The sequence below is a fragment of the Electrophorus electricus genome, chromosome 13 (assembly GCF_013358815.1).
Source record: "Electrophorus electricus isolate fEleEle1 chromosome 13, fEleEle1.pri, whole genome shotgun sequence".
NCBI lineage: Eukaryota > Metazoa > Chordata > Actinopteri > Gymnotiformes > Gymnotidae > Electrophorus > Electrophorus electricus.
Genome location: NC_049547.1, coordinates 18100087 through 18122031, shown reverse-complemented (window position 1 = coordinate 18122031; position 21945 = coordinate 18100087). Strand labels below are relative to the sequence as shown.

The 21945-nt window shown below is 44.0% G+C and overlaps 1 protein-coding gene across 1 annotated transcript in view; it reads right to left on the bottom strand.

Annotated features, from left to right (window-relative positions):
* Positions 1–21945, bottom strand: part of smyd3 (SET and MYND domain containing 3) — a 110611-nt gene that overhangs the window by 21185 nt on the left and 67481 nt on the right. The window contains exons 6-7 of the mRNA XM_026999906.2: positions 8642–8709; positions 2462–2564 (exon numbers count right to left, since the gene is read on the bottom strand). Of these exons, the coding sequence (XP_026855707.2) occupies positions 2462–2564; positions 8642–8709 (171 nt within the window). The remainder of the gene's footprint in view (positions 1–2461; positions 2565–8641; positions 8710–21945) is intronic.

Here is a 21945-nt window from a genome sequence, read left to right as displayed (position 1 = left end):
GTTAATTTGCTTTGGCAATAAAATAACATTTCATGCCCATAAAGCATTGTTGAATTGAACTGAGAGAGATGGAGACACAAACACAAAGAGAAAAACAGATAGATAGATAGATAGATAGATAGATAGATAGATAGATAGATAGATAGATAGATAGATAGATAGATAGATAGATAGATAGATAGATAGATAGATAGATAGATAGATAGATAGATAGATAGATAGATAGATAGATAGATAGATAGATAGATAGGTAGATAGAGAAAACATTGAACTCCTGTTCATCTGGTTCAGACCTGTCCTATGGGAGGAGTTAAAGATCAGCCCTCCTACACACTTTATTTCAGCCCTGGGGAGTTTGTGTGTGCACATGTGTTCATTTGGTGTGTGTGTATCCATGCCTGGACACGCGCGTGTGCATGGGCGCACGTGTGTGTGTATGTGTATGTGCATGTATACAAGCAGATGTGTGTATGTATACCATTTTTTAGACAGGCTGTTAAATGTTGGCAGCAGCCAACCACAGGTGCTTCAACCGTGTAATGAGAGCTGAATTCCAGGCAGCGGGGAAAGTGCTCATTACTGCATGTGCGGGAAAGACGAAGAGATGACAGCATTTTCTGATGCCCTCCAGTCTTCATGGGCCTGCACAAGCGCCGCATCCACGGTATGCCCGTTCACTGCCATCCCAGCACTGCCAGGCCGCTGTTTTGTGAGCAGTGCCGTCACGTTCTGTTCAGTTTCGGCTGTGAACTGGCTGTGAACTAATAATACTTAAAAGCTAATTTCCCAAACATAAAGGTACAGACCACTTATATTTGGGCCATGACCGTTTTGTTTCCGCACCCTACTTCATCGCACTGCACTTGTAAGGAAACGGTGTCTGCGAGGTTAAAGTGCAGAATGTTGTCTTTAATTTGAGGGTATCTACGCTGGGAGAGTCGTACAAGACTTGTGTACCCTGTTCTATATACCCCACCCCTATTTCAGAGGACCAAGCATAATTGGACATTTAGCTGCTCAGTTGTTTCCTGGCAATTTGGTCTATTTCCTGGTGTGTTCTTGCATCATTAGTTCACACATAAGGGATAATCCAAAGTCTACAGTTGATTCTAGATTTACATCTGGAGTCTGTGCTATGTCAATATGAGGACCAAAGAGTAATGCATGAGGCTAAAATATTATTTAAAAAATTATAATTAATAATTGTCAGAATTAATGGCTTTGTACATTGGTAAAAACAGAGTTCTTGGTTGAGCTTGGAGATAACCATCACTTGTGAAGACCAGGGAAGGACAGATTACAAACAAGGAACTTTTAATCAGGAAGAAACAGCGTGAATCAGAAGTTTATCGGATAAAGTGAAACAGATGAAGCTTCTCCATTTCAAAGCATTTCACGTACTGTTTAAACAGCTGTGGGCAAAATCCAGCAAGAGCTGAAAAATACAGACCTGGCAGATCATCACCAGAAAAGACACTCAGCGTGACGTCTACCGGTCACAGACGTGAAATCCCGAAATTTGCAAGCCAGTTTGAATATTTTTAAGTACTTAACCTGTCTGAATACTTATGATTCCCTGTAGTGGGGAACCAATTATAAAGTGAGTCAATTAATGTAAGGTTTAACCAATATAGATGCTAAAATCCAATGACCTGAAGCTCATTTTCTACAACGTCATATTCATAGTATATTGATAATACAATGTGCTGCAGTAAAAACAAAATTTAGCATCACTTTCCCAATAAGCACAAAGTGCCCATCAGAGTCACTGTCACCATTACATCCACTGTTAATACTTTCTTGTTTTGCTCCTCCTTGTCTCCCAGTACCTGCCGTTATGCTTTTCTCCACATCAGGCAGATATGAGGACAGGCCAAGAGGGCAGTATGCCAACCATACTTCACCTTCACACTCATGTCCGGCCATATAAAGCACAGCCACCGAGTTTTCATAGGGGGGGGTGTGATAAAGGAACTGAGTGTAGTCAGGCAGGCTGGAATAAGTGCTCCATTAACCCAGTGCAAGTAGCTTGAGTTGCTCAGGCTGGCGAGAATTATTCAGTATGCTTTAAACAGACTAATTAATTAGGGGTCTCTGCTATACGTTCAGGCCTACATATGAGCATTAATCTCTGCTAATTGAATTAGGTTCATTCTAATATGTAGATAAACTCCATGGATTGCATGTAATGACCTCAACAATCCTGGGGTCAGTTCTGACCCGGCCCTTCTAATGTGTGTTTATATATATAATTGCGTAATACAGATAGGAGATACATGTTTGAAATTGTTTGTGTGCATGAGTGGGAAATACTAACAGATACATTCATAGAATGATATTACATGCAAAATGATATTACATGCAAATTCACAGAGTTCACATAGAGACAGACAGACACAGACGTGCACGCAGAAAAAGTGTGTGTGTGTGTGCGCGCGAGTGCTTTCAGTTTTTCTGCTACCTCTTCATGAGGCTGAATATTTCGTATAGCTCGTAGTTGGAGTCTCTTCCCCACAAACACCATCACACAGTTGGGCTGACAGTCATGGTTCAGTAGAGACATGCTGAGAGAGAGAGAGAGAAAACACACACACAGGACATTTTAAACCAGAGGGAAAGGCTGCAGTTGCAGTCTATAACCCTAACACTCTCTAGCACAGAGTTCTGCTCTGATTGAGTGTGGGGACCTACTTTGGTTGAGTGAGTGTGGGTTCTGCTCTGGTTGAGTGAGAGGTTTAGGCTGGCTGTGTGTGGTTCTGCTCCAGTTGAGTGTGGTTCTAGCTGGCTGTGTGTGGTTCTGCTCCAGTTGAGTGTGGTTCTAGCTGCCTGTGTGTGGTTCTTCTCTGATGGAGTGAGTGCAGGCTTCTACTCTGGCTCCGAACATATTGCATATTGAGCTCAACCAATATTTCCCGGAAATTATCCCCACAAAAGAAAATCGCAGCCAAGTGCATTCATATCAAGGAGGATTAATTTTCATATAGAAAAATAAAACCATTAAACTTTGATGCCTGTGGCAGAGTTGTAGTAGGGGTAATCCATGTTTATTTGACACAAGATCTAGTATCACTATTTGGCTTGCCCAGACATATCTCCAACAGTTATTACACTTTACACACAATCCAGCCGGTGAAAGTCTTTACTGATCAACTGATAGTTCACTGATATCAGACTCACTCCACAATGATCCCAATGATCTCATGAAGTACTTTTCTTTACGCTATAATCAATCTTCAGTCTCCCAGTGGGCCTCATGAAAGCTATGTGGGCAGAAGAGAGTTCTGCTAAATGGCAAGACGTGCTCTGAACACAAACTGGGTGCAGGACAAAGCAAGAAAACGGTGAGTGATCTGAAAACAGGAGGTGGACTTTTTGAAGCTCCCACTTTCTGAAGGCATGCTGAATTTTCTCATATCATGTGGTGTGTGTGTGTGAGGAAAAGATTGTGCTGCTTGTTCTTATCTAATGCTTGAGGAGTCACCAGCAAAGCTTCTCCAAAAAATTGCTTGTGTTTGCCCGCGGTCTGGTGAAAATGCACCATTGCAGAAGGCCTTTGTAGTAACTCTAATGCTACATGTCGTGCTCCCAGAAAGCAAACACAGCTGACTAATTGGTAGAGTCCTACTGTTACCCATCATTTTTCTTGGAGGTCTAAAAGTAAGCTTGAGGTTACCATACCCTAATATCCAGAGTTAAAACTTCCTGAACTCATTTAAATCCAAACAGCAATTTGAGCATCAGTCCCCCGGCTGTGTTTGCTAACTCTAATCCAAGAGCTGAAACTCCTTAGGACTCGAAGGTTCCCAGGGATGCTGCATTTGGAAATACAGTACTGTAACCACCCACACAGGACCCCAAGAAGCACTGTAAACATGAATTACATCTCAGTTTTGCAGCATTTCACAGTTTGCTAATCACATGCACCGAGGTTTGTTTACCATCTGGTATATGATCTGGTAATATTAACTAAGGTCTGGAACCATTATGACACATACAGGAGACACTCATACTTTATTCAGTCTCTCACTGTCAGCTGAACTATCACCTATGAAGTTGTTGCTCTGAATGACCAACCCAAGAAGCAGAGGATTTCGCTGATGTCTTCAGCAGAAATACTTGTCTAATATATTCCAAAGACTCTTCATTTTTATTTTATTCAAATTTTTTCTTATTGTTTAGTTTTAATGCAACAAAAAGACACTCGCCCATATGTAACATGACACGAAACAGTTATCATGTGTCACTGGGTAAGGAAAGCATGTAATCAGGAACAGCACATGGGCCGTCAGTCAGATCACACCAGCGGGACCAGAGCTAGCTGGATCATCTTCTTGTCTGAAAATATACAAGCCAATTGCCCTAAAGCAAAGCATTTAACTGCAGAAAAAAAGTGTTTTTGTGGTTACTCCCTAATCACTAGTTCTGATACTTCACTTATACACAACACCTCAGTGCCAGTCTCTCCTTAGGCCACACAGGCTTAAACCGAACCTTTACAAGTGGTGTCAAAGCGATGCAACATGACACTTTACCCAGTGTAAACAAGCCTGCGCTTGACTACTGAAACATATACCCTTCTAAATGGGACAAGAGTAAATGGCAGAAGATTGATTTAAAGGCGAGGGGTGAAAAATGAAGAGCTAACAGGAGAACAGAGAGACTGGAGATCAGTAAACAGCAGGGCACAAGGAGAACAGACAGAAAGGAGACCAGTAACTGTATCAGTGTAACAGTGTGAAAGAGATTAAGGAGAACAGTAACTGGAGAACCGAGAGCAAGCATTTAAAGGTTAGAACCTCACGTACGTGCGTTCTACCCTTTTGTGTGACGAAGACGGACCCGGCTGTTGCCAGGCAACCCAAAATATCAATAGGTGAGGTGCAGCACAATGTTCAGCATAATCTGTTATTCCTGTTATTTCCAGCTGTCATTATTCTTACAGGTGCAGTGAGCAGTAAAGCTCCTGAAGACATGGGTACACCTGAGCACACCTGGCTCAGATGCACAGGAAGAGCTGCCTCATACACAGCGCACACACAGTGACCTGGTGGAAAAGGATTTCACTGTTGCAGTTTCTCAAGCTCCAATTATTCTTTATAGTTTTAACTGCATGATTCACAGTGAATAGGGACAAGGAAAGATCCAATCTTTGGTTTATGTAGGCAAGAGAGTGTTTGCTCTCAGTGGGGTGTTTATAAAACTTCAGTAGTTTCTGCCACTGTGGTGTCAGACAGCAGCACATCATCATCTTAGAAGAATGCAGGCTCTTGGGTGCACTCTGCCCCCAGTAACGCCCTGCTGAGCTGTCTCAGACGCACTGCATCCGGTAACAGTGTGGATTGAACCCCAACAGATGTACTGAGAAATTATGTGCACTTGACAAAACAAATCCCCCAGCATGCACCTGCCACGAGTGGGAGGATTAGCCGGACACCACTACATCTTATGCATGCACAGAGCAAGCATAAATACTGGGTCGACACGGGTCAGGAATGACGCAGACACCCTCCTCCACCACAGCACAGGCCGAACACGCCACCCGAGACAAATGTGGTGTGGTACAGGTGTGCACTGGTGTAGCATGAATGAATGCCAATTCTGACAATTTACGCATGATAAATAGCTTTCATTTGTCAGCTTTTAACAGATTTTTAAGTCATGAATACACGAATATCTGTCACATAAATTATTTATTTATATTTATTAAGTTATCATTTCTTTGTGTAACTACTGCCCATTAGTATTATTAGTATTAGTATTATGCTTACTATAATTGACTCTTCTCTTGGCCTGGGTTGTATTTCCACATCATTAAAACGCGTGGTTATTAAACCACTAATTAAAAAACTTCATTCCCATGAGCTTTCCAATTACAGGTCAAACCATATACTAGAAAATAACCAAATAACCAAATACTACAAAAAGTAGCTTTGTTGCAATTATGCGCATATTTACAGACAAATTATGCCCATGAATTATTTCAGTCTTGATTTAGACCAACATTGCAATTTTGCTAACAAAGTTCATTAATGATCTTTTAATATCCTCTGATGCATCTCTTTTTATACTTTTAGATCTTAGTGCCACATTTGATGCCATAAACCGTCTTACTGGATAAGCTTGAAATACTCGTTGGCATTAGGGGGTTCAAGCATTCTCCTGGTTGAAGTCTTATTTGGCAGATCGCTATCCATTTTCTTTGTACATAATTAATGCTCTGAGCTTACAAAAATGTTGCTCCACAAGGGTCAGCACTGCTTATTATTCTCATTATATATGCACAATTATTCGTAAGCATGGCATTAGCTTCCATTGTTATATAGATGATACTCAGTTTTCTAATATTTTTTTCAAAAGGAATTTAAAAAACTGGATGGCGACGAACTTTCTATTTTTGAATTCCAAATACTGCTTGGACCTAGGCAAATGAGCTAATATTCGACTAAATCTTGATGGCTTTTCAGTATCATCCAAAACTGGTGTAAAAAATGTAGGTGTTAGACTCACATATGTAATGGTTCTAAAACTTTCTAAAACGTTTTCCATTTACATAATATTGATCAACTGAAACATATGCTCATCAGTTGATGAAATTGAAGCATGGATCAGTTTAATAGGACTGGATTAGTTCTAATTGGACTGTATTATTGTGATGGTTGTAATTGGACTGGATTATTGTAATGGTTCTAATTAGATGCTGTAAAAGTCATCAAATAAACTCCAGCTCTACAGGCAGAGTCGTTACCAGAGATAGAAGGTTGGTTCACATTACTCCTTTTCTTTTAGTTATGAACTGGCTCCCAGTGAAATTTGGATCCATTTTAAAATTCTCTTGTTGACGTATAAACCCACAGTGTCTGAGCGAATTGTATACTATAATCCACCTCCCCTACAGCATTTTCAAAATGCAGGGTTTCTCTTAGTCCCTAGAATTAGTAAGATTACAGCCCGGGGTAGAGCCTTCTCATATAAAGCCCCCAGTTATGGAACTTCCAGCTTTTTTGGACTTAGGCACACACTCAATTTTTAAATCCAGGTTAAAGACTCACTTATTTACTCAAGCTTTTGGTTAACTTCCGATATATAAAGCTTGGGGCCCCCAGTCAAGCTTTCTGGTAATCTGAGATGCTGATGCTGTCGTCCAGCTACTCAGGTTTGTGACAATAATATGGGTGGAATTCAAAGCCTCAGAGAGCCCTCAGGACTGTGGTCACCATCCAACCTTCAGAAGTGTGGTCATCCTCTGGCCCTCAAGACTGTGGTCCCTCACTTTTAGTTTTGCTACAGATAAACCTGCTGGAGATACATGCTGATCACTGGCACATCTACTATATATGGACTGTTCATGTGGTGTTCATCTTTACAGATCTAACTACATCTTTCTGCATGTTACTGAAGAGATGTTGCCAAAACTGGACTAGACGTGGTGTGTGTGTGTGTGTGTGTGTGTGTGTGTGATATTATTGGAAACAGTGAACCGTGGTAGGAGAGGCTCTCTGTGCCCCTAGTTCAGTATGGCTCTGGACACAGAGGCACATGCTATGAGGCAACAGCAGCTCCAAAGCTCACAGACCACACACAGATCCTGTTACTGGTCGCAAAGTTCACCAAATGTTTTGTAGTTATTAACAGATTATTCCCATAATCTGAGTTTTAGCTAATTGATTCCCTTGAATAATTATCTAATGTTTGATCACTACTGACAGAAACCAGTCAACTGTCATATTGCAAAGCAACAAGACATAATTAGTTCAGTGATGGCTTTGACCTTTATTACACACGAAGAAATACATTAACAAAATTATATAATTAACTGGTTAGCTGTTAGTGTAAGGTAGACATTTAGAATTTGTCAAGGCACCAGACTTCATTTGAAATGTGCACATGGAGAGTAAAAAAGCACAACTACACACACACACACACAGCCACACGCGCGCGCGCACACACACACACAGAGAAATCCCCCTCATTTAAGGGCTCAAAATGTGCCTGAGCAAGTTGTAATTTGGCCACATTAATCCTCAAATGTCTGTTTGTGTGTACATTCAAACCTTCAAACTGCTAGCGAGTGTCTTTTCTACCGCCGTGGCGTGTGAAAACATAGGAGCCCAAGGCAGGTTGGCCGTCATGGCACGGCGCATGTAATCCTTAATGACAGAACTCTCCCTGCTTAATGATAGAACTCTCCCTGCTTCTGCACAAAGGCAGTGGCACCACTTCATTCAGATCAGCAATGCTCTGGTCGCAGGAACAGCACAGCCTCACAGGAATAGATCAGCCCCCAGGAATAGCCCAGCCTCACAGGAATAGATCAGCCCTGCAGGAACAGCTCAGCCTCGTAGGAACAGCCCAGACTCGCAGGAATAGATCAGGCTCACAGGAAAAGCCCAGCCTCGCACGAAAAGATCAGCCTCACAGGAACAACCCAGCCTCATAGGAACAGCCCAGTCTCATAAGAACAGCCTCACACAAAGGCAGCTGACTCAACGGAACATAAACCTACCATTAATGAACCCCAATGACCATTAAATGCACTACAACGCATACAGATGACAGAACAAATAAAGTTCTATATGGTCTTTCGCTCTACAGTTTTGGAAGGAAGGAGCGCGGCGTATCTGAGCTGGCTCTGAGCACTCACCTGGGGTAGAGGCCCACTCCAATATCCTGCAGCTCTCCATCACTGATGCTAAAGCAGTTGCAAGTTACCTAGGAAACAGAACACAACGCAACAAACATGAGTGCTGACCTGTGGCTCAGCAGCCCTCAGCCTGGAGGGAGGTTGACCGGGTGTGCAGGCTTTGGTGCCCGTCGCTCACACACACGCATGCACGCACCACTCCACACCTCGCTTTACAGATGCAGGTCTTTCTGACCACATACTGTGAGTGCACCCAGAACTACAGAGAGCACTCTACAGCTAAACAGAGAGCTACATGTAGGTGGTCAGAAAACAGCTCACACCAGCAGCCTACAGCAACATAGACAGCAGGAGCGGGAAATGGGGGATGCAGCTATCCTGCTGATGTATGAAACAGCACTCAGACACACACACACACACACCCAACCCACCCACACACCCACACCCACACACACGGCCGACCGCGTGCACAGCTACACAACTGTGCTGTTTTGTTTTTTTTATAAACACTCAGGGGCCTCACATCTTGAAAACATGGATACACAGACATCCACAGTGCTGGACAAAGGACTGAATGAGCTAAAGTTACTCTGAAAACATATCACATGACTTACCTAAATTTATTTAAACAACAATTAAATCTTCATAAGTAAGAGAGAAACCTGTGAATCATAAAAACAACTCTGATTCACAGAAAATAAATAATGCAGCCTGCACACCAGAGCAGACTGTTAGCTGCAGGTTAGAACACTGACCAATAATAAAGACATGCATATATTATAGATCAGTCGGTTAGAAGAAAAATGACTGTAAGGCTTTACTTTCTTACTTGTGACAATAACAACAAACCGTTTCACAATTATGTTGTGCATTTTCATGCATAATTCTCCTACCATGCTCTACCCAAATGAATCAATTTTATCAGTCAGTTTCTGATCACAAGACAACTACTGACAACGCATTATTTGGGCCACTGACCATATTGAACTCGGCTCCAACACAAATGGTAGTTGTGTGGTTGCAGGTGTAAAACTAGTACAAGTGTATGAGGCACCAGAGTATAACACAGAGCAGGTCAGCGTTACAAAGTACACCACATACAGAGCAGGTCCGCGTTACAAAGTACACCACATACAGAGCAGGTCAGTGTAACGGAGTTCGCCACAAACAGGTCAGCATGATGGAGTTCACCAAAAACATGTCAGTGTAATGGAGTAGACCACACAGAGCAGGTCAGCATAATGGAGATCACCACAAACAGTTCAGCGTTACAAAATACACCACATACAGAGCAGGCCAGCGTTACAGAGTACACCACACACAGAGCAGGTCAGCGTAACGGAGTACACCACACACAGAGCAGGTCAGCGTAACGGAGTACACCACACACAGAGCAGGTCAGCGTAACGGAGTACACCACACACAGAGCAGGTCAACGTAACGGAGTACACCACACACAGAGCAGGTCAGCGTAACGGAGTACACCACACACAGAGCAGGTCAGCGTAACGGAGTACACCACACACAGAGCAGGTCAGCGTAACGGAGTACACCACACACAGAGCAGGTCATGGTAGTGATGCTGCAGGCTGTGGTGAAGCAGTAGTGTACAACAGTTTTTTGTTTTTTTGTTTTTTTTTTGGGGGGGGGGGGGGTTGGTTTTGTGTGTGTGTGTGTCTCAAGCTCACTGCATTTTTATCCATTTCAGGCACAGAACATACTGACCCATAAACTATGTCTCAATTCTTAACATTATGTTCCCCCCTACAGACAGAGAAAAAAAAAAACACCCTGTCTGCTCATCTCTGAACCAATTCCAGGGTGATCTCCCTGAAGCCTACATGACAACAATGAACAATGAAGCTTCATACAACAACACCACACAACCCCTACCAGCAAGCCAGGAAAGGTACAGGGCCTGGTCACCACACACACACACACACACACACACACACACACACACACACACAGCACGGGGACTGGATCATGAATCAGCCCTCATATCAACCCATCACATCTTCCTCAAACCTATTAGTGGCTCCTGGCCAGGTAATTAATGTCTGATGGGGTGCTGAGCTGAAGACAGCTCCAACAGAGATGCCAGTGCCCACGCTTTCATGTAGAGTGCAGCTTTCACAATGCAGGGCTGAGCGCTTGGTGTCTGCCTGGTGACAGGCTGAAGGGGGTGTGCAAGCGCGTGTGTACACGTGGGTGTGAAAGCCGGGGATAATCTCCCACCGCACACACTCAAAACTCCTGCAAACCAACCCCCTTCTGCCCCAGGGTATCCATTTAACCCCCAACCAGCAGGGCAGGCTCAAGGGACGACTGCTTTGGTTGTGACGCACACCGCTTAAGAGCTCGATGGCTCTAAAGCATCAGGACTCCAGTTTCAAGAAAAGGCCCGTAAATCACAGCGCACGCAGAATCGAAGAGTTTGCGTGTCCATAAAAGCACAGCCATTCTGACAGGCCATCTGCCAATACACTACTAACAGATGACATATGTCCGTTTTGCATTACTCACACAAAATATAGGTACCCCCTGAAGCCTGACTGTCTTACTGATGAGACAGTAATCCTGAGGGATGGGAAATCTGTACAAAACACCGTACTACCTCCTTTATTTTCTGTTATGGTGGTTAAAAAATGTCCTTACAAACCTCAAACACAATCACAACCACAAAGATCCGGGTTTCTGCTGATCGTCACATAGGAAGAGGATTGTTAAAGCTAGAAGTGAAAAGCATTGGGCTGTTTGCTTGTTTTTCCCCACAGTAGTCAGAGACCAGGTGAGCCAGAATGAGCTGGAAGAGATCATGAGGTGGTGACAAGGGGGGACAGCCAGGCCAAGATGGGCAGGAAGAGACCATGAGGAGAGAGCACAGGGGGTAGCCAGAGAAGGAGGATGCCACAAGAGGATCAGCTGCCTCTGTGAGGGCACCACCAAGCACAACTCCACTGTCCAACAGAAACAAATTTAACATTTAGCAAAGACAAAGACTAAAAAACAAGAAGGTTTGGAAATTCAAGCAAGAAAGAAATAATTACTAATAAGAATTTAACAACTGCAAGACTACTTTGTCACACAGACACAGACAGCAATCTGTGAGATGGGTTGAAACAACTGGCAAATGACTAAGAGAGTATTTAAAAAACACCGACAGTGTTAGACAGCAATTAGAATGATCCGATTTACACAGAGCTTCTCACGTTCCACCAGGCCTCAGTCATCATTAGGAACAGATTAGGATTCCTTTAAATGTGTCCTGACCCAATGATCTCTCTCTGATCTCCAGCCTCCCATTACCGTAGAGAGTTAATTTGAACTCTAATAACCCTCTCACTGGCATGCCCAAGTGTTCATTAATTACAACCCACACAGTCTTTTTTTTTTTAATCAAAGGTTACACAGATGTTACACACTGTCAGGTAGGAATGAATCGGAATGCATCTTCTTCAAAGGTGTCACTCGAGTGAAACCTCTCCGCTGTCATCCATTAGTCAAACCTGCCCTCCACAAACGTAGTCAGACACAAGCTTTGCACATGGTAAATGTACCATGGAGAGGCCCTCTAGCATAAATGTTTTCATTTTGCAGTGCATTGCCAGCCTATGCATTCACAGCAGACCGATACACCGTTTACCTTGCAAGTGAAATATGTATTCATTTGAATACGTTTCACCTGAATACACAGATTTCTAGCACTGCAAACATTGGCCTCCTATCAATAATACGATGTTTAGTTTTCTAGTCTTATGTATATACCATACATCACTAAACCCATCATTTGTGTCATTTATACGAAACAATAACGTGATGCATCTTTGAGACAGCATGATTTTATTAGTTAAGTACATAATGTAGATTTATAGCAGCACCACCCACCAACACTCGCCACTACAGACCATCACCATTTATAACGCACCACGTAATACGTTTCATGGGATTAGGTGGATTGCAGTAATAAACTACATAGGATAGGCTGCAGTAACTTATAAAATGCATCATTAAGTACCAGTAAGTAGTTAGTATAGGAACAGGACAGTGTTTCCAATAAAGAGCTCATTGTACACAAGAGCAGATAACATGATGTGGCTGCTGAAGTCCGGCCAGAGGTCAGCCGTCTCTGCAGTGCCCCGATTCTCCGGGCCCGTGCTTCAATGCCAGTTCCATTCTGATGGAAGAATCAGTGGGCCACCCCGCCACCTGCCAGCCACAACCGTCTGTACAAATGCCGACACCACACACCCGGACCATCTGACTGGGCAGCCTGCTGGTCTGGAGCCTCTCCCTCATGAGTGTGTGTGTGTGTGTGTTTCTCCAAAGTCACGCACTGTCTCTCTAGGGCGGGACGACTGGGACAGCCCTCTGATGCAATCCGTCATAACAGGTCATGCGCAAAGAAGGGGAAAAAAAATTAAATTGGACCACAGCGCTATGGTAACAGTGAGGCTACAACGTTTTCACGCAATACTCTGTATTTAAAGTGTTGTTAAAATGTTAAAGAGTACAAAGTAAATGATAAAAAGGAGGTTTCATAGCAATGGCCTCTGTGAACCAGTTCCTGAAAGTGCTGCATCTGACAGTGGGCAGTTGAAAGATGGAGCAGCTCTCAGCCATGACACTGATGTGCATACACCGCACCTGTAAAATGGGCATACACTCCCTAGTCAATAAAGAGTCAACAAGGGGCAGATTGTACAGCCAGAACATCAGTGGATCTACTCTCAACTCTGGCAAGCTGTCTAGGAGATAAGATCAGTTAAAAAGCTCTTGGTAACTGTAGAATGTGTACAAACGCATACACACAAAAAGCAATGAGCCACTGAGAGAATTACTGAACAAGTGAAGGTCTTCCTGTGTAAAACAGCAGAATTTCTGATAAAAGAACTCATGAAAAGGGATCCAAATACAAATACACATCAAGATCAAAACAGATCTGTTTCTCCACCCAGCAAACTCAAGAGAAACTCAAGACACGCAAATCTTGCTACCATCATGCACAGACGACAGATCCAAGTCCGCCAGCTAGCAACACACAAATCATGCAGCTAAATATTAAGCACTATATGTGCTGCGCATTAAAGGAAGTGCTCTCCCTGGCCCTGCCTGCACCAAAACACACACACACACAGACCAGCTGCAAGTGAGCTACACAAATATCTGATGAGGCCAAAGAAAGATGGAGACATGCAGAAACCATGTCCATGTCACCTCAGCTACAACCACGCACAAACATCAAATCTTTGGCAATAGAACTGTGAATATTTGACATGCCAATAAAGAACAATTGAATTGGACAGAAAGACACAGAGGGACAGAGAGAGAGAGAGCGACAGACAGACAGGATATATATAAAAATAAAACACACACACACACACACACACACAAACACCTCCAGTGCAAAACCTCAGCACGGCTCATCAGCATACCTCCTCTGGCAGCACCAATTTCAATTCAATTCAAGGTCGTTTTATTGGCATGACTATACCAGGAGCAATTTTGCCAAAGCAAATAATAACGTGACAAATTCTAAACTGGACAAAAAAAAAAAGATAACAGTAATAAAAATAATAGCCATATTAATAGGATAAAGATTATTATCATATATTGAGAGGTGCTGTGGGTGTAGTAGCGTAGAGTGCAACTGATGAAGTATACTGTGTACTGGTAGGTATCTGTGGGTTTGGAGGTGTTTTCACCCTACTAGACAGATCAACTATTATTAAACAACTGCAGGAAAAAAAAAACCAGCAAATTAAGCCACAATCTGAGGGGAGTGGGCCAGCGTGGAACCTCTCTCAGAGCCACTCTGCCCTCAGTCCTCCTGCTGGGAGAGAAAGCAGGAAAGGCAGAGAGAGAGAGAGATATGGAGAGAGCTCTCAAGATCCACAAAGAGAGATTACTCAAGCACAATCACCCACATCTGTAATGCATGGAAAGGTGACAGACCCATGGACCCTGCAAACCCCGCGCTGGGCTGCATGAGTCCACCTCTAACAGGGCCAATGCGTCTGGGAGCACTGAGTCCATTACGGGAGGGATATTTATAGAACAGCCCATTAGCACATGCTTAGAGACGGCTCACTCTAAGGAGTGGTGGCGTTGTGCTACTTTCCTCTCTTTTGGCAGCAATCTGCCAGCGCAAAAAACCTGAGCTAGCGGCAGGCAAGAGGCCCGACGGTGGAAATAACTAATCTGGCTTGGCTGGTTTATTCCATTTAAGGTCAGGCAGCCAGAGGGTGGAATTTCCGGTGTCGGTCGGCAGCGGTAGGATAGGGTCTCAGCACCGTCGCACTGGCCTTGGTGCCTCCACACGGCTGCGGGAGCGCGAAGACCACGCAGGGGTGGACCAGGTGAGGAGGAGAGGGTGAAGACATACATTATTCACCAAATAAAAGCGATAATGAAGCGCTGTCGCCGAGCTCGGATATGCTCAGTTCCACTCACCAACGTTTTAGCCAGTTCGCTTATCCCTGCAAACACTGTGACAGTCCAAGTGACTGATTAAGTGATTCAGAATGACTTACCCCAAGGTTACATTCATAATTGCAAATTCCCTATGTAGAGTGCATGTGTGTGTGTGACACAGTGTAGTGGAGTGTGTGAGAGAAGCACCAGTGTGTGAGAAGCACCATGACAAACTCTCCACCTGTCGGCCCTGACATCAGTATCTGTGTGACATCCGTCGCCCACGGTGACAGAGCCTGCTCTGCTGTGTGTGTGTGTGTGTGTGTGTGCGTGCGTGGTTCAATACTCCAACTACAGTCAGCGTTAAAGGATGTGGGTAATTATAGCAAGACATCTCCATAATACAATATAGAGAGCAATGTGCTGCAAACGCTACTGACAAGCCTCGTACACAACATTCGTTTAAGAAAAGGCATAATTTGCAGACGAAAGGCAGCGTGTCTGGGCCCTGCTGGGGGGGGGAGCACACTGGCACTGCCCTTTCAGACTGGGGCCAAAACGCTTGGATGTAACGCTACCACTGAACTGCGAAGCTGAGCAATTACTTGGAGGCCCCGTGTCTGACAGTGGAGCTGGGTTCATGTTTTAGAAACAGCACTGGCTATGTGAGAAGAGGAGTGTGTGCGTGCGTACGTGTGTGTTGCGTCGACATACACCTCTAATTTCTTCGCTCTGTGGCAGTACAGGTATGTCTCACCTGATAGCACCACATCACTACAGGGTCTAGTGTGCACAATTCACCTGTGACCTCCTGATCCCATCACAAAGAGAAATCACACACACAGTGCTCTACTGTTACAAGATAAAAATCCAATAGTATGCAAAATGTAATCCGAGGACTTCTACATTCTCAAATAGGTATATATACAGATGCATATATTCACATATGTTTAGTACTGCTGCAATACGTCAGGGCCAGAGAATGATGCTAACCGTGCTTACCTTTATTTCCTCTTGCTAAAATACTTTACAAGCGTCTACAGGCCAAATTCCGCCCGTGCCAATAACAGAAGTGTGTGTGTCTGTGTGTGTGTGTGCGTGCGCACGAGAGAGAGAGCAAATGATCGCAACTGAGCGGAAGAGCTGCATGTTGCACAAATACACTCACACACATGGGCTCCATCAATCCAATGGCACCCATGTGCTGTATGTCCCCTAAGCTGCAACCATATGGACAGACCATGGTATGTGTGTGTGCGCTGCCAATAACGATCCATAGTCAGCCATGTGTTATCAGTAATGGAAGACAGACAGTTTGGCAGCAGGGTGCTAAAGGAATGGAGGACTATCCTCATCTTGGCTGGATATATCCCAAAAAAAAAAAAAATCCATCATCCGTTGCAAACAATAACTGTCTCTACAACTTAGAGTCAGGCTCCAAGATGATGTTTCAAGTAACTAAATGTGTGCCAGGCTTGTCAAACACTGCTTTCCACAGGGCCCAAACCAGACTCGAGTGATGAGAAGTCTGTTATTGCGTAATTGCCTGGTCTACACTGTGGAGAGACGCAGGATGCTGGTTGGAGTAATATGAATTTCCAGAAGAGTAATACAGCAGAACAGCATCCAATTTTACGTTCAAACAGAACACCACGAATCAATGCAAAAGAAGAAAAAATACATTGCTGTCTTCCCAGCAGAACATAATACTACACAGGTTTCCTAATGCAAAGTTCTTCTATTATTCCAAACAGCGGGGGAAATATATTGTGCAACTCCATCAAACATTTTCAAACAACAAACTCATACATTATCATACAGCATCCTAAAACAATCCAAATTTTCATGATCGACTAGTTTAAGCCTGAAGTAGGATAACAAAGGGGAGATAAAGTCTAAACGCTGTGGGCAGACATTCCACATGTATTTAAACAAATCCGCCTCCTCCCTGCAAGAGTCTTATTTATGACTTCCTGCTCCCACATATATAGTTTTCCATTTAATGATGCGGTAGATGGATTCATATTCCAGGGTACTGATTTAAGCTGACTACAACAGCACAAACTGACCCCACAACACTGTATAACAATCATTAGTATTAAAGTATGAGCAGGCTTGACTAATTTCAGAGACATTCAGCAAGGACTGAAGGCTTGATGTCTTGATTTGAGATGCTCATGACACTGCTCATTTTCCTAGGTAGATACACGAAACTTCACTATAAAAAATATACTGTTCTTAGAGTGTGTATTAATTAATTAACTCTGAATGACAATTCATGTAGCTACTTCAAGATTTAAATAAAACATTTTAGAACTCCAGAATTAGTTTACTAATGTATCAACTCCACTGTTTCTGAAAAAAAACAAAACATCCTAAGTTATTCAGGATACAATCATTTATTAATTTAGTAAATCCTTTTATCCATATTCAACACATTCTTGTCAATGTTCTTAAACAAAAATGGGTAGGATTACATCTGCATGAAGAAAAGAAACCCAGACAAATTCCCCATCAGAAGTGTTCAGTAATACCCACCAAATCATAATCCATTTAAACCAGAACTACTCTGCCAGATAACCATGTGCAGTGTGTTTCCACTGGAGCGATGCCAACACAGAGGACCTGCCAGGGGTTAAGGGCCTTCCCACAGGGCTGGGCACTCTCTAAGAGTGAGGGCCCCTCTTCCACAGACAGAAGATCCACGCCAGCATGTCCACTGTGCTCTCTGACAGCGAAGGCGCTTCTTCCTGTCTACAGTGCTAAATCAGAACAGCACTATGGCTGGCCCAGCTGTAGTGGACAAGCTTAGGAGCTAAAGTCCTTTAGACATGTTAAAGAGGATTTAGAATGACACTGTGGAAACCTGCAAACGCCAAATACAACCGTGCACCAGTGGCTCTGCAGCCACACAAACAGACTAGGTTGCTGCTAAATTTAACAAATTAATTCATATTTGGTAGTCAAATAATTACATTGCCAATTTAACTTATGGTTGAGATTTTCTAAGAATAAAGAGGGTGTTGGGAGTGGTGAGGAGCCATTTGAGTATCTCATGTAGCTGCAGGCTTGAGACATTTGCTACGCAGTTTTAGATATTTTGACCCATTTAACAATAAAAGCCTTTAGCCTGCTCCGACCATAATACTTAAAATACTCAAAATACTTCACTGCTACGCCGATGATGTGAAGCATTATTCTGTGGGCACATGCTGCTGAACCAGTTGATAGAGATTAAGTAAGGACAGGTGCCGTCCAAAGCTGGGAACACTGGCCCATACCTAACGCACCCAGCACCGCGCAAGTGGGCTGTTGCCCAGGGCAAACAGGCAAAAGATGGGTTCATTCCTCAAAGAGAGGAATCATCTCCCAACCTCCAATAGCCAGTGGCGTGTGTACAGTGCTCTTGCGCTCTCTCTCTCTCTCTCTCTCTCACACACCCCAGAGGTAAATCTGTGCCCTCGCCATACGTGTACATGTGTGTCATATCGCCCTCCCTTGAATAAATTAAAATAAAAACAAATAAACAACAAACCCCCCCCCCCAAAAAAAAAAACCCCGCACACACCCCCCCCCCCCCCCCCCACACACACACACTTACCACTACAGTCACTGACTTGACAACATAACAGATGGTCATTACTGTCTTCCCTGAAAAAGGGAGAAACCTGGGGTGGTGTATCTAAACCCTCCCCCCCTCCACCCACCACACCCTCCCCACCCCCCCCACCACACCCTCCCCACCCCAGAAATGGGGAGCACAGAGCGAAGCCCACTGCATCCCTGGGATGCGATCCTGACCTTCGCGTGAACCTGAGGAGGGTCGCAAGTGGGCAAATGAGGTTGGCCCATCCTTGAGTGTGAGAGAAGCAGTTTGAAGGCCCTGGAGCCAAAACAACTCTGGCTCGGACTGAGGTCTACAGATGAGCTAATGAGAAATCAGCAGGTTCTACAGCGCTGTGAGCCCAGCTCAGCGTGCCCTTAACTAACTTTCGTCCTGCGGAAGAGGCGGCAGAACTAAGGGTGGCCGCTGCATTGCGGTACAGTGTGGGGAAAGGCCATTATCATCACAGCTAGTTATCAGCCTGTAAGCACCAAGTGGGAATTTAAGCAAGAGCAAACAAATTTGTCAATAATTAAACCGGAGAGCAATAATTTCACACATGCCACCCTCAAGAGCAGCTCGACAGCTTTGCTGCACAGCCCTTCACGCCTCAGACAGCTCTCATGATGGCAGAGGGGCGCGCGGCTATCCGCTAAAGTCTCCACTGGCTCGCAGAGAATGTGAAACTGATGAAGCCCTGGGCTGTTGCCGAGAGAGGTCAGAGACACAGGGGTCTGATTGGATCAGGGCTGGGCGCGGGGGAGGGGCCGCCAGCACCGGAGACGGCCGACGATGCCGGTCTGATTCGTACATCAGACCACTGATAGAAAGATTTAGATGGAATGAAGGCGGGCACGATCAGATATTCTGGATCTCCACCAGATAGTTTGAGAGAAGACTGTCCGGTATGAGAGACGGTAAATCTACTATAGGTAGGAGAGATGTGTGTGTGTGTGTGTGTGTGTGTGTGTGTGTGTGTGTGAGATTGTGAGTGTGTGAGATAGTGTGCACACATCCTTCGTGCAAAAATATTCACAAACACATTAACATCGTAAGATTGTACGCTACATGCTTACCCCACAACATTCATATAAAAATCACTGTAAACACTGAAATTACAGTATTTACTCAAGTGGAAAAAGGTGAATTCAAAATTCCAGCATGTCTGCCACTCCATGATGGATGTGGGTGCAGTTACGTGTGATAGAAACTCTCCTCACAGTAAAAGCGAGCGCTGTGAAGACCATGACAGAGCTTCCGCACTTCAGCCGACGGCTCCGCCTATGGAAGGAACTGTGCCGGGGACAAGAATGTGCAACAGCGACTAAAAATCAGAGACTGAAAGGAGGTTCACAAAAGGCACCAGGCCACGTTTGTAAAGCCTATCCATAATAAAAAACACAAGTAACAGTACTATGGTATATATGGTTATATGGTACATATGGTATATAACACAAATTGTTTTTATTTATTTTTGATTAAATGATTATTGGTTTAATTTCACAAAAAAAGTCAGTAATGTCAGTTGTGCCTTGTTTATTACTGTGGCATTGTGGGACAATACAAAATGTTTTCTGATTCTGTCATTGGGAACGTAATATGTTTCATTTTATTGACTAAAACGAATATAATTACACAAATCATTACTGAATAAATGAAGCAAAGACCGCTTGTAGAGGAAACACTATTCAACAGAGATTCCATTTCTGCTATGATGATACAGACACGTACCACCACAGGTCCCAGTAATCCCAGCAGCTCCACACCCAGAGAGGGAGGAGGAGCATGTGAGGTCAGGACAGGCTGGACTTTTAAAACCGTTATCCACACCTAGACAAAAAGCTTGGCGACTAGCAGCGGGACCAGGGAGAGAAATACTCAACGACTGAGCCTAGGAAGAGGGGTACATAAATTAGCCCTGACTGGGGATCAAGGGGATTAGTGGGACAAGGCTTGAAACATCAAGCTTGAAAGCAGGAGTCTCTGACAGCTCTACCACCAGCTGAAATAGTTGACAAACTGCTTTCATATCCACCCAACAGGACGAGCCTCCCTCATTCATTACGAAAGGTGTTAACATGCCTTACTGGTGTATTATTGATGCTAACAATAAAGTGTTCAAGTTTGCCCGTGGTGTGTAAATAAAGTGCTTCTCCAATAATGATCATGCTTCAATTCCCTCGCTGTTGCTCTTCTCCCTCCCTCTGTCTCTGACTCTGACTCTCTGAGACAAAAGGAGCAATAAGACTTGGCTGTCTGATAGGGACAGTATCATACTCATCTGTCTGTATCTCCCCACAGCACTGTAACAGAGACACATATAGAGCTCCAGCCACACATTCAAGAGCCACTTACTCCATGCCCCAATTTTACAGAGAGACCAAGAAAGAAAACATTTTCAAAACAGAAAGCAAAGTGAAAACTGTCATTACAAAAAGTACAGTGAAACATGAGCGTCCTCTCTTGCCTGGGTGATGAGGGACTCTTATCTTGGCGGGGAGCAGTATAAACACTTCACTGCTGGATATTTCAGCTTGGGCATGCACATAGGTCTAAGGGTCTAGTCCATTCCATGCTGCTCATCAGTGTACTGTATACTACAGCAAATTTGCAATATTTCATCACTCTGGTAAATTTCTAGTTGTTGCATTTGAAATTGTAGGTATGTGTGAATACAGCAGAAAATGGGCCCTAAATGCTCAGACAATGTAGTTCAGTTCCATTCGAATTGCACTTTCATAATCACCATCGCAAAGCAGCTTTACAGAAATGTGCCCTCGAACCCCTGCTAAGCGAGCACAGGCTGACAGTGGGAAGGAAAACCCCCAGAGAATATTTTCCAAACTCAGTGCATCCTTTATTTAATTACCAAACCTCAGTGCCATAATCACAAGAGTCAGACAGGGAGAACAGTGAGATTTGTAAGGGTCATACCCACATTCTCAATGTAACCCAGTACCATGGCCAAGTCAGCAAACACAAACTGATCTGAGCCACAGCAAAAAAAGGAGGGTGGAGAGAGAAATGGCAACTCCATCTCAATTGCAAGCCGTCCGCACAAATAACGACGCATGTGAAGCATCTCACACGCAACACACTCCCTATTACAACAGCGCGCACACAATGGAACACAGAAGAAATACTGTACTCGAATATCTCCATGACTTGCTCAGGCTTTTCTGGAAAGAGCTACATGTCCCTTGCCTCACCTCCTTATTTTGTTTGGGCTCCACTCAGAACCTCACTCCTCATCCACACTGCCGTGGACAGCACAGCTGATCTGAGG